Source organism: Perna viridis, chromosome 8 (genome assembly GCF_037379345.1).
Source record: "Perna viridis isolate PV_CMFRI_1.1 ecotype Kerala chromosome 8, ASM3737934v1, whole genome shotgun sequence".
Taxonomy (NCBI): domain Eukaryota; kingdom Metazoa; phylum Mollusca; class Bivalvia; order Mytilida; family Mytilidae; genus Perna; species Perna viridis.
The window spans coordinates 25,628,634-25,642,989 of NC_142452.1; the positions used below are offsets into that span (position 1 = coordinate 25,628,634).

The 14,356-nt window shown below is 30.9% G+C and overlaps 1 protein-coding gene across 1 annotated transcript in view; it reads left to right on the forward strand.

The window, feature by feature from the left end:
- Positions 1 to 14,356, forward strand: part of LOC148609979 (uncharacterized) — a 163,968-nt gene that overhangs the window by 144,172 nt on the left and 5,440 nt on the right. The window contains exon 14 of the mRNA XM_088541715.1: positions 13,749 to 13,898. Within this exon, the coding sequence (XP_088397841.1) occupies positions 13,749 to 13,898 (150 nt within the window). The remainder of the gene's footprint in view (positions 1 to 13,748; positions 13,899 to 14,356) is intronic.

Consider the following 14,356-nt stretch of genomic DNA (forward strand, 5'->3'; position numbering starts at 1 on the left):
TAATCACAGGTATGAATTTTATTTTCATTTGCATGACAATTTAAAGTAACAAATAATTATATTTATTATGGTAGTAGAATAAGTCCTGAATTAACAAAGCTTGAATTGTCTCCCTTTGAAATCAATTTTTTAGAAATCTTAATTACCTCCCTTTACCTCTATCCGTTAAAACAACTAATTTTTACTTAAGTTTGCAGTTATCAAATTAACTTTAGTTTTGAGGCATTCAGTGATGCTACAGTCTGAAAGATTGAAGTGATGAGATATCTTGAATACCACATTGTACTGTAAATGATTATCAACAGCAGCCTAAACTTCTGTAATTCGATTAATTTGCATCCAAATATTTCTTTCTGCTGTATTAGATTATGAAGTTGATTTTTTTTTCATTTACTCACCCTGTGCTGTCATTGTATACAGTGGCGGATCCAGAAGGTGGTCCCATGGCACACTGGACTACTCCCTTGTTGATACTCATTTTTTCAAAGGCGTCATTTTCTCAAAATACAGTGGTGGTTATTTAATTAACTTGAAAAAAGTTTCATAGTGTTAAATACATGATTACATTGCAATATCCTAAGGTGTCAAAATGGCAGTATAGTGATCATTATGGTTTACTTGTAAAAACAACTTCTAGACAATCAAGGTTCCAAAAGCATGTTAGAGCAGAATGTCATGATAGTATTTAAGCCGAAAAAAGTCAACAATTTTCTATTTCAGCAAAGTCAAGCACGCTCGTCTATCCATAGCGTCATTTTTTAACCATCTTAACAACCACTGCCGATTCTTGCCAAATATGGTGATGGTTCTTTTGCTTGCAAACAACAATTCAGCAATGAGCAATAATACCAACTCTTTTACTAAGGATTTCTGTAATCAACTTGCTCCGAAAGAATTATTTCATTCCGAACCATAAATAAATTTGTATTTCTTGTTCCTAAGTATGGGTCCCCTAGAGAACATCTCAGTGTTCTTGGTCGGAAAGATGTGTTGGCCTCATATTAAAATTACTGCTGTAAGTCTCACAGTAACATTTTCATATTTTGATCAGATGATCGATTATAGGCGTATCAAACATCTAATTATTACACATGGTCTGTGCACATGACCAGCTTACAAAGACATTTCTTGGAAAATGACATACTTTATCAAATCATGGTTATTCATATATGAGGAGACCGTCTCTATTTCCGAAAGTTTACTATATTATTCGCTGTAAAATAAGTAAATTTCTCCCTGAAATAAACCTTTGCAAGTTGAGATGACCCATATAAGACCAGGTCACATGTCCTCATCTTAACTGGTTCTTTAACCATTGAAACATTTTAGCAACGACTGCATCATAGACATATTCAAAACAAAGGCAAGAAAAAAAAATTGACTTCATTATGTACTGTGTTTCCAGAAATAGTGGCATTATTTAAGGAGATGCAAAGAAATAAGTATAATTTCACGGAAGAAACAGGTACTTGTACTTGTTCACATCAAAGATAGGGTTATCTTTCACTCATTAGAGAAATTCTTGGCCATTCGTGAAAAATAACCCTATCTTTAATCTTCAGTCTTGTAAGGACCTATTAGAGTCTTTCCACAGTTTCAAAAAAGATGCTCACTGAAATTTGAGACCTTACATCATTACATACCTAATTGTCAGAACTCTTAAGAACAGGAATGTTAGGAAAACAGTCCTTCTGATGGAATTAATATAATAATTAAATTAACACTTCTAGCAATCTCATCTAAAGTAAGTTTCTTTAGATGTTATTAACATTAGTTGATATAAATCAAAGACTGTTTAATGTCCTCTTATAAATCATAACAAACATACAGTAATTACCTCCCTTTATTCTACAAAGCTGTGTCTTCTTGTCTACAAATAGTAAGTATAGTGAAACCTGCAGTTTGAACTGAGAGATATTTTCAGTTGAGACAGGTGTTTGGTTTACACAGGTTGAAATAATATTGAAACTGATATTAAGGGACTACGCAGGTTACTGGTTTATCTAGGGGTTGGTTTACACAGGTTACAGGTTTATCCAGGGGTTGGTTTACACAGGTTACTGGTTTATCTATGGTTTGGTTTACACAGGTTACTGGTTTATCCAGAGGTTGGTTTACACAGGTTACTGGTTTATCCATTGGCTGGTTTAGACAAGTTTTAGTGTATCTTCTTAAACAAGCCAAAGTTATGAAGTAGATATCAAAGCAATATTGGACTTTTTGCAGCTCCTTCTTTGTTTTGATAGTCTATGCCAGTACCTGTGAACTAGTTATGTTCACCAGGACTTGATGTAATGGAATAGCCACTTACATATTTTAGGTCGATGGTCCAAAATAGAATATCTAATATGATAAATTTTATGAAATGGTGGTTAATCTTTTGTATTGTTAGTCTTCTTTTGCTGAAAATTTGTCTTTATTACAAATGTGTATGAATATTGTTTATGTGTGTCCTTGATTTGTACTCATGTTTCCAGGTAGCTGTGCATTTTCGGTTTTATTTACCGATATTCATGCCAACTTGGTGAGAGAGAAAAATCTATAGTCTATGTCCTATTATCATTCTTGTTTTGACATCATTATTTTTCAAGCTTCATGATGGGATGTTTTTAAAGTAATCTCTTGTCTTGGAAATTCACAGTGAAACTTTGAATATACCTTCTTTATCATGTAAAGTAATGGAAATGTTTGAATTGGTAGGAGGTGCTTAAAATATAGAATGGTATTTGGACAAAAGAACTCAAACCAACCAGGGTTGACATTAGGCATATCTTAGTATTATTAATTATTAAGTCTTTTATCTTGTATGCATTGTGGTATTGTGCAATGCAATAACTGGAAATTTTTTTGAAGTTTACATTCAGATCTGTTTTAGATTTACAGCATGTAATTTGATTTCAGATGTTTTAGGAATTACTGATGAACCGAATCTAATGAATAATGAATTTAGTTTCAATGGAAAGAATTTAATGAATTTATGTGAAAGGGCTTGTTTTTACAGTTGTTTTGTAAATTGTGCATATATGCATTTAGATATAAGTGTTGTGGTTTTGAATGAAAAAAAAAGGAATTTTGTTGGTACTTTTGTTCAGACATATTTGCCAATAAACAGATCGTGAATATTCAAGCACACAGAAAGAAAATATCACACTTACTTCAACTGCTTGCATTTTACAGCGAGTAAAGTAGTTAACTTCAGGGAGTAAAGCTTGTCTTCCCTTCACCTCCCTCCCTGATGAACTAATTGAACATTTCAGAAGGAGATTTAAAAGTTTTTATCAAACTTGAATGAAAAATAGAATTTTTAAATCTCATTTAAAGACATTTCATCAGGTAATGGTTGTACAGACAAAGAGAGATCAGTTATTTTCCTGAAGTTTACTGTAGTATTGGCTGTAAGTTAGGAATAGAACCTTTAAAGAGATTTCCGGCTAAAATTGCTTCCTGGTCTAATGTGCTATTAGTGAAGTTTGTCTGCATGTGCATCATCAGAATGAAGAATGAACTTATAATTACTAACATTATCGAAATTTTAGACAAACAAATATGGTTATATTTACATCTTCGTTTAAATTTGGCTTGAAGTAATTACTGTACATTAATGCATTCATAATTTAATTTGAATTATGCTAGAAACCTTGTAAAATGAACTGAAGTCGAAACACACAGAAATAAACACAAAAGAAAAAAAACATGACCATACAACACAACAATGAATTAAGCATTTGATGACAATTGTGGATTCAACAGATAAATTGATATTTAATTCTTTCCACAAGTAGTTTCAGTATGAGTGTTCCTTCTTATGAGGAAAATTTCTGAGATATGTTTTATGCAAATAGACATTTTATTTTTATGGTGGTAATTTTATTACTGTTTTCATAAGTGCCCCTTCCTATTTGATTTGGGCATGGAATTAACCAATTGCGCCCCCAAAAACTGTAATTTTTGGGAATATTGCATAAATTTGAGATAAATTTGCTTTGAGTAACAGCCTTTATTATAGGTGGTAAATTCAAGGTAACAAAATCATGGTATAGTCATGAGAGATTCACCACTATGATGCACAAGCATTGATTATATTTTTACACTATAAAAGCTTTTTATGGTCTATTTTTGTCTCCATAAGGCAAAAATTACCACTTTTACATTTATTTTTTTATTTAAATCTGTATGCTGATTTGGTTCCAATTTATAAAATTTTGACCTACATGATTGTTTTTAATAATAATTACTTTCTATTTCTAAAACTTCTCACTTTTTAAGAATTTCTGATTTTTGATACTCTCCCCTAATACACATCCTGAATCATAAATCATTAAATTCTTCCTTTTAGAAAGAATATGAATGAAGAAAATCTAGATTATAAATATTTATCAAAAAAGTGAACCATTGAAAATAAGGGTAAAGAGTTCAGGAAATGGTTATCTGTGGTATTCTGAAATTACATGTATAGTTAATACTTAGATAGGCTACAAATTAAACCACCATTCTCATAACCCCCCCCCCCCCCCAAAAAAAAAAAACAAAAAAAATGTAAACAAAATAATTTGAAAATATATTCAATAAAATGAAACTTATCATTCAAAATTTCATTTTTTTTTAAATTTTGGAAATATTACTTGTCCTTGAAAATTTTTCTGTCAGTATGGAATTTCTAAAAAGATTTTTCAGTTTCTGTTGCTTGATTGATATATTGTACTTACAGAGTCCCAAAGAAAGACAGTAAATTTTTTCATGTTTCTGTTGCTCAAACTTTTTCTGTCAGATTTTTTTTACTCTTATTTTGTCTTTCTTTTCTTCTTAGAGATACCAGAAAAATCCTTGGGACACGATTTTAAAGAATTCTACAAAAACACACGACCATCGAAAGTCAAATCATCTTCGTCAATGTTTAGCACTGTACTACTCTGATGTTTGGTGTTGTCACAGTGTTGTGTGTAGTTTCAGAACAATAAAAAGATATTCCATGGAGGCCATATTGAAAATTGACAATTTTTGTATGGAAATATGCAATGGACATCAATGTTATTCACCCTATATTCTCTTATGGTTGTTTTGCCCAACCATTGTAGAGTTTAAGGAAAAAAAGATTCCATGGAGACCATGTTGAAAATTGACAATTTTTGTATGGAACAGAACAGTGCAATCGGATTACATTGTCAAACATTGTACTTTTATTATGTTAATATTGTTCCAGTATTGTTAAGTGTAAAAAAAAAATCCATGGAGGCCATATTGAAAATTGACAATTTTTTTGTATGGAACAGAACAAATGGAAATGATTCCTATCTGTTGTAGTGCTAGACAAAGGAAGAAGAAGGCCTAAGCACTTTTGTCAAATAATTACTTAAAATTTTGAATTGTTTTTTAATCTAAATATATCCTAAATTTTAAGTACAATGGTTTTACAAGAACTCTGAAGAATGAGGTCATGTAATTCCTGTTAAAAGGCTTAGTCTGATTTGAAAGACCATTTCAAAGTCAGTGCAGGGAGAAAGTTTTTTTTTGGTGCATCATTCTTTTGACATGTTTGAAATGCCCCCCAATATAAGGAAGAAAAGCTCATAAAAGGAAAAAAAATGACAAAATTATACTGAATTAGCACAAATTATGGGTTGAAATCACTATTTGTTGTATATATTTTTGTCGTTGTTGTTTTATTTAGAATTTAGTTTTATGATGTACATTACTTGCAATGTTGTTTTTTTTATTTGCTACAATTAAAGTGCATTTGTAACACAGGCACATAGCACCTCTATAGTTGGAACCAGTCACTTTTTTTCAGTTCATAAATACCTTTCCTGTCTGAATAATTATACAAATTTTGTACCAGCAGAAGAATAGGATATACATGTATTCTGAATCACATGACTTGTACTCCGAGCTGTGCGATTATTACTGTATGGATAGCAGTGATTTATTGAATGTTCCAGGTGTAAAATTTTTTTATAATTCGCACTGTGAAATTGATTTGGTAATTCTACTTTCAGACTTTTTTCCGCCAAAACATCACCGCAACATGTATATCAAACTACCATTTACAAAATTTGAATTTAATGTTGAAAATAGCAACAAATAAGGAGAAAATCTACATGATAAATAGGATAACTAATTGGTTATCATCAATAACCAAAATATAATCACTCGTGCCGGGACACATTAAGATTTAACTAGTGCCTGGAACAAGTTCTGCACACTCTTTTTTCTAGGCGATCTAAAGCTCTCATGATCATACTGTGAAAGTACTTTAATTCATGGATACCAATTTTTGTGGATTAGGGAGGAAACACAAGTTCATGGATTCTTGAATTTGGGGTTTTTAGGTTATCAGTATACACATCAAGGAAAATCTCTTTTTTTCATTTGGAACCAAATTTTATGTTTTTGACTACACCACAAAAACCACGAAAAATTGGTACCCCACAAACAATAGTACTTTCACAATATTATTGTAATTAACTCTTTCCGATTAATTATCCTATTATTTTTACCTTACTTCATGAATATATTTCTCTAAAGATTTCAATTTTTTTAATTATTAATATTATTATTAATAATAATGTAAATATGATTTGTTTAGTTTTTCTCTGAAGTTTCACAAAATGTTTTAATATTGACAATGTAAATATGATTTGTTTGGTATGTCTGGCTCAATATTTAATTGAAAATGTTTCAAAATTAATTTTAAAAGGTACTGAACTTAAAGTCTGTCACATTCCTACAAATAAAAACTAGAAAAAGATTTATTAAATTAGAATTTGAAAAGTCAATTTTACTGGATATTTGATTGTTTCATTTTTGATGTTTCAAAGGTGTGTAAAAGTGTTGACTGAAGCACATTTTCAATGAAGCATGCAGGGATTGACATCAGCAGTAGTCTGGTAGTCTTATGCCTACCTAATTTTGGAGAAGACTACCTTAAAAATTTTTATGGTAGTCCTATAGGCTATCTAAAATTTGTCTTATTCTTCATAAGATCTAAGAACAAAACCGTCATTACTGTCTGCAGACTACCTATTTTACCTCTGAAGTAGTCCTATTGACCACCAAACAAATGAAGTTAGTGTCAAACCCTGAGCATGTTAGTGCTCCATGTCCTAAATAAGCAAGCTGTCAATGCTTTTACATGCCCATGAGACATAAAAATTTGAACATTCAATTCTTATAATTACATTTTATATGTTACTTTTATTGAATTTCTATAATATTTTAGATATACATATCAAAGAGGCAATACATATTGGTCAATAAAAGTAGTCCACTTAATTGTGGGCATGGTCCATATAAATAGATGTGTTTCATTGACTCATGAGACATCACATGTTAAGTATATGTAATTATAGACTGATTAAAACTATTTTAGAATACTCAGGTAGACAGGATCAGCTGTATATAACTTGGTCTATGCCTGTACTTAATAATATTAATTTAGCAATTGTAGTGATGAATGCAGTTTTTGGCAAAAATGCAGTTTCAAAATTTTTAAACCCAATATTTAATTATTGCCTATTGGAAATTTTTGCTAATATATCTGAATTTACAGTAATGATGAGCTTTTTGTGTGACGTACAGTATTTTAATTATGCCATGTTGTCCAGACAGGATTTAAAGTCTGCATACTTCAGGATTTTGTAGGTCTCTCAGAAGGCATTTATGGTTTTTAAGACATTGAAATTTTGTTAATAGGATTTCAGAGTCATTTCAGAAGGTTCAGTTAATTAGACTTATTTAGTATGTAACATTTGTTTGTCCATCTGATGATAATCAGGAGATAGAAAACATTTGGTAGAATTTCATTTTCCAATTGTTTAGCCTCTTGCATGAATTATTCAGGTCCATATAAAAAAAAAGATGCTCATCTAATCATTTTGTAAGATGAGCATAGATAACTTAGATGATGTTGGTTGCCAGAATGACTTACCAGAGTTATCTTCCCTTATAAAGTTCACGATTATATTACTTTACATTGACAATCCTGCAGTATACAATGATATTTTTTTCTGTCTGATTCTCATACCTCATGTTTATAGCATTGTTGTAAATTTTATTTATATTCCATTTTGACATTGATGACCATTATTATCCATTAGTCTTTCATATGAAGTTCCCGTGTAATTGGATGACTTCCTGTGGCGGAGGTGCAACAAATTTGCTGAAGCCTTTGTTATCATTTTTATTTTGAAATTGCTGCCAGAGATGTATGTTGGCTATTTCCCGTCACACTTTAGAAAGCATTGTTATTTTTTCTTTGCAACTTTGTTTTGCTTAATGTATATATACATCTCATTATTTCTAATTTAAAAAAAACCTGCCAGTCAAATACACAGCCATTTAAATTGACAACATTTTCACCTACTTTTGAATTGCTTGTGGCTATCATGAACAAATTCCTATATTCTCTTCCAACATTTTTCAAAATTAGAGGTGGGCAGGGAAATTTGTTTATTTATTTATTTTTTTTTTAAATCAATTTAAGTGAAAAATGCTGTCAGATTGAAAGAAATTTACCAAAATTTGGAAACAAATTAACCCAAAAAAAAATTTCAGAAGGGTGAAAAAATTGGGTTGGCAGGGGATGAGAATCTAGGATACTTTTTATTTTGGCCTTTAGTATGCTTGTTTTTCATTCAGATTTAGTTAATACAATTTTTTCCTTCTGTGAAGTAGACCTTCCCTATTTTTAGAGCCTTTGGGAAGGATTTTTAGTAAATCAGTTGTACTAATTATTGTTCATATTGATGTAGATTTATATTCCCAAATTCATGAATTTTTAATTGTAAATATAGATGATTTTGATTCCAATGTATATTGCACCAGCTGCTTACACACTTGTAATTTGCAATGGATTCATCTATCACATTACTTTGGGCTTTGTCAGCAGGTACTTTTTAATAGCTTTGATGATGCTAATTTTTGTTATCACTAATGAGAATAATTGATCAGGTATGGAAAACTACAAACTAATGATGTGTATATGTTATGATCACCATTTTGCGAGTCAGAAAAATATAATACACATTATACTTGACAATTTTTTTCTGCCCACTTCATTACAAAAAGAGATTTTCTACAGTGGAAATTGTTAAGTAAAACCTTTGAAATAAAATGCTAAAAAGCCACCATTTGATTTGGGAAAACAAGATTAGAATAAAATACATAAAATACATGGACCTTTAAATTTTCTGTTCTACCATTTTTTTCAAATCATTGACTTTGTTGATGCTAAAGTATATATATATATATGTTTTTTATTGAACTGTAGATGAAAACATCAAAGCAACCATGGCTTATCATTATATGTATATTTGACCCCAAAACCTAAAACTGTGATATATTTGTAGCTCTTGCCCCTCGGGCATTGTATTCTAGTCTTAAGTATTTGTCAGAAAATACTTTAGTAATAGAGTAGCCAAATTGTTGTTGACCCTGACTTTATTTTTGTTACATTTTTGAATCAATAAAAACAATTTACCTCTGTTTTCTTTTTTATTTCTGATGGGTGCTTGGTTTTACAAAAAAGTCTCATATTGATTTTTATCCATCTCATATGTCTACATTTCTAGGAAAAAAATTTAGGAGTTTAGAAAAATCTCAAGTTGAGATTTTTTTAAAAAACCAATTTTGAGTTTTGTTCTCATTAAAGAGGACTTCCCCTTTTAAAATCTGGATTCTTACCATTAGGATTCTTCTCTTACTGTAACCGCTAAACTTGCCAAATTCCACTTTGTTTACTAGCCTCGTAAAATCATATTTGTTATTTTCTTGAGACAGCTTACATAAACGTATGATATTGTTCATAATTTGCCTGGATATTTAACATAATTGTACAACTCCTTGGTATTTACCAGAGACAGCAATAGAAAGTGAGAGGCAATAAATTACCATATTGCACTAGTGCAAGTAATGCTTCCAATTCTCCGCCAAGAAGGCATTTCAATCAAAATGTGAAGCTTTGCTATACAATAAAAGGACTATTGCATTAACATTGTAAGAAAGTAGTCCTCAAAGTTTATATATTGCATTTGCAAGTTATTAAATTACTCTACAAATGTACACAATATTTCTAATAGTTTTGTACTTGGTGATTTTTTTCCTTGTTTTAAAAGCAGCCGCAAAAAAAAAAAAATAAAATAAAAAAATTGCTGTATTTTCAACACACTGGGAAAATATGGCATTGGGGACAGAAACGCATCATAAGCAGATACGGAACTGAAAACCAATACTGAACTGACAAATATGTACCCCCAATATTTATTAGGTTACGACTTGCCGAAAAAATACATTCCCAAGAAGTGAACAAAGTACCAGGCTGAGAAATCACATCTTGAGGCTCATTAAATGATATTGTGCCCCCACTCAATTAGTGGGTAGTATAGTGCCTCCCTCATTCTATGTAGGGTTCTAATTTTGCACGGGGCATAGATGGTTTTGTTAATTTGATTAAAAAAATGTATTCTTGTCAGTTTCTATGCCCATTCATTGAAAATATCATAATACCAACACCTTATAAATAAATTGACTTGGGTAACAGTTTCCCTCTACTTTCACCCAAGTCAACTTGTATTATGCATTCTTTTGTGATATTTTCATTGAATGGGCTCATTTTTAATCAAAATAACAAAACTATCAAGTGCCTGTACTTGAAAAACATTGTATCCAATTGTAATATGGTTTTAAGTAGCACTCCAGCTAAGGATCATGCAGAATGTGATACATGGATGAAAAGCCTGCATATTTTTATTTTTGATATTTTGTTTGAATTGCATAGTAAATAGATATTAACATTCAGTTTTTCATATAACCTGTGTTCTTAGGAGATAAAAATTATATAGAATACACTGTAGATTTCAAAATTAAGGGAGATAACTCTGTAAATGACACTCAAATATAATAGAATCTATTCATTTTTCAATGTTGATTAGATTGAATTGATAATTACACATTTCATAATATAGACCCATAAAACAACTTAATTACAAAAATAAAAATATGAGGCCTTTTTTTGGGTGTATTACTTTTTTCAGATTTTGCATGATTCTTACAAAGACAGTTACTTAAATACCAGCCCAAAACGTGGTACCAGTACTTTTCTTAATCATAGCACTGTACCTTTTTGTATTCACAAATACCTTTATCAATGGTCTAGCAGATTTGTCCTTGTCCTGAAATACAACCCTAGAAAACCATACTGAAGATATTTTTGTGTATTCTTTCTGAATGGCACTTGACAAAATAAGTTCTTAAACACCTGGAAGCATTTGAACAAATGTAATTGTTATGTAATCTAGGCAGTGACAAAAACTGTTCCAAAAACAACATATATCAATGCCAACATACAGTCTACTCAATGGGTGTTTGTCACTGAGCAAATTTAACAAGTTCATTGGTAGCAATAACTCCTCAGTACTTGTTGTTGGGTTTCATTATGTGGTTATCATTAGGTCTGACAAGAGATTAAAATTCTGAGTAATTTATACATCTACACAGTAGGGTATGGATCATTATCCCATTTCCAGTGAGTGGATTAAATATACATCTTAAATTTTAACTCTTAAACAGTTATTCAATTTCCACCTTTTTTCCACCATATTTTCTGAGTTTTGACATTTTTGTTGGCAAAACTTGATTCTCTTTTATATGTGTTTTGTATCTAATTATTGTTCAACTTTCAGAGTTGAAATGCTTGCTGAAGTACCCTTGTGAAAAATCTAAAATTGTACTATTCTGAGTTTAAAATTTTCCTCAGGAAAAATCTGATGTGAATGATTTTTTTTCAATTTCACCTGACCATGGTGTGAACTAGGTAAGGGTTCTCATGGGTGCATTTTAATCAAAGCTTTGGGTTTTATTTTTATTCCCTGCAGTTCCCAAAACCCTGTTATGTCTGTCCATGGATTTTCATGATTTTTCTCACTAGTTCAGATGGCTAATTATCATGCAATATAAGGCTTTATTTTTTATAAAAGGATGAGGCTTAAAACCACAAGAAAATGTGAGGCTGTGCAGAGCATTTTCACTTGTTTGAGCAGAATTTGTAAATCAAAGTTTTTGTCAATTCAGTGCACTGTTATTATTTTACACTGCAACAAAACTGTAAAAGAAAAATTTTATCCACTTTTCTAATTTTTGAAGCAGTTTTATTATTCTGGATTTATGGTATTAGGTATATAGACATAGTTATAAGGTGCAATAAAAAGCCCCACTCTCACCATTTTTTTTTATGTGTCACTGATATAAGCACCCTCTATTTTCCTTCGTATGTATGACTGATATCACAGGACCTGCCTGATTCTTGCATGAATTTTTACATAACTGTTTTAAGAAATTGATAAAAATTTTAAAATGTGCTTTTTACACTTAAAATTTCAGTTATCAAAATATTTATAGTTGCAGCTGTGAAAATGAAGAGTACTACACGACCTGAGTACTTGTATTTAAACTTAGGAAAAAAAATTCCCACCTATGTAAACATTTGCTTTCACACTTCATGGTTATGTGAAAGGAAAGAATGCAAGATAGTTCATCTACATTTCTTAAGCATAAATAAAGGGTTAAATGAAATGAATTTTTATCCTATTTTTTTCCCATGCATTTGGCCATAAAAAAAAACAGCGAAATTATTACACCATGAAAATGAATATACCTACTTTAACTACTTGCTAGTGTTGTGGCAGCTTGAAGTTGAAGCTTCCTATCAAGCATATGAACTAGAGATGGAGTGATGACTGGTTAGCTTGGAGTCAAAATAATATCCGAGCAGATGGCATTCCTACATTTTGGCTTTTACTTCTGTGAGCTACCACTTTAAAAATCTAGCTCAACATTTTCAAACAAATACAAAGCAGGATCTTTTTAACAACAGATGTATGAAATATATGCCATAGCATGTTTAACTACAATCAATCTATCAATAACAGACTATTTGAAGATTTGTATTGGCCTTTTCAACATTTACTCCATATCTTATCTAACATGCAACAGAAAATTCAGCACATGTTCTTGCGCCATTATATTTATCCATTATGTAATGGATGCTATGAAAATCAAGCTACAACACAAACTTGACAACTATTCCAATATAAATGACACATTCAATGCCAAAATAAAGTCTATGGGGGGAACATAACTGTGGTAATCATAGAAATCGGTCAGCAGCTGCAAAACTCTGTAAATGTCAATCGAGTAATAGTGCTTAAACATGTGTTTGATAAAAGTACTCAAAGGTGTTTTAAAAAGAATGCTATGTCTATACTATAGAACACACTTTACAGAAACAAGAATAGATTTAGGAAGTGTTTGTATAAAGTTGAGATAGAATTGGAGAGATGTTGCCAGGTTCAGGGGTTGTGTAGAAGGATGTTACCAGGTTCAAGGGTTGTGTGGAAGGATTTTGCCAGGTTCTGGGATTTTCCAAGATAATAGAGAGTAATATTTACAACTATCTGAATCTTAATTATAAAGGACAAGCCAGTCTTATTCTACTACACTGTCAGGGCCATTGGAAAAAGTGCTATTTAAGGGTTTGATTTTTCTGCAAGAAGAAAAATGGGTTTAAAATTTTACATAAAACTATTGCATATGTGTTTGCCTTTGAAAACTCAAAGGGGAATTGGCCCCCTCAAAATTTTCCAAAAGAGGAAGAAGAATCAACCTACCTTAGTTTTTGTGACATGTTTTAATTGTCAACAGTTTTGTTTAACAATGTTTATATAAACATATGCCTCTAAAAGTGTTTGTATTTTCAGTTGGTCACAGTCCAAAAGCAAGAAGAAAAAAGTTGAATGCTCGCATGAAAAGTTTTTCCCTGGATGCACCTGAACCATCGAAACATTTGCTTGCCATTGATGAAACAACGAAGAAAAAAAGTAGTTCTTTTACTAACACATGTTTACGAGGTGATTAAAGTTTAAGGCTTACCTTTTGTGCTATAATTATCAGAAGATTTCAGAAAAGTAGCATGAAACCTGTAATAAGTAGCTTTTTCCCATCAATTAGAAGATTTTAGAAAAATAGTATCTTAAGTTTCCTATATTTATGGGGCGATTAACCTTAAATACATGCCTTTTTTTTCTATTAAATATCAGGCCACCTAAGAATCGTGCAAAATTAGTATTAGGTAATTCATTAGAATAAGTAAGTTTACTTTTTATGTGAGCTAGCCTGAGGTGTTTTAATTATGGAATGAACAATATCCTTTTCAATGGAAGTCTTCAAGTAAAAGATAGTTAAGTTTATAAAAGTTTCAAGTGTCAGCAAAAAAAGAGTTATCTAATAGAAATTCTGTTCCCTTTCATTTTTAAAGACTTTTCTTAATCAGCAGAAGGATTCTCTAAATAATTGTTTAATTTATATA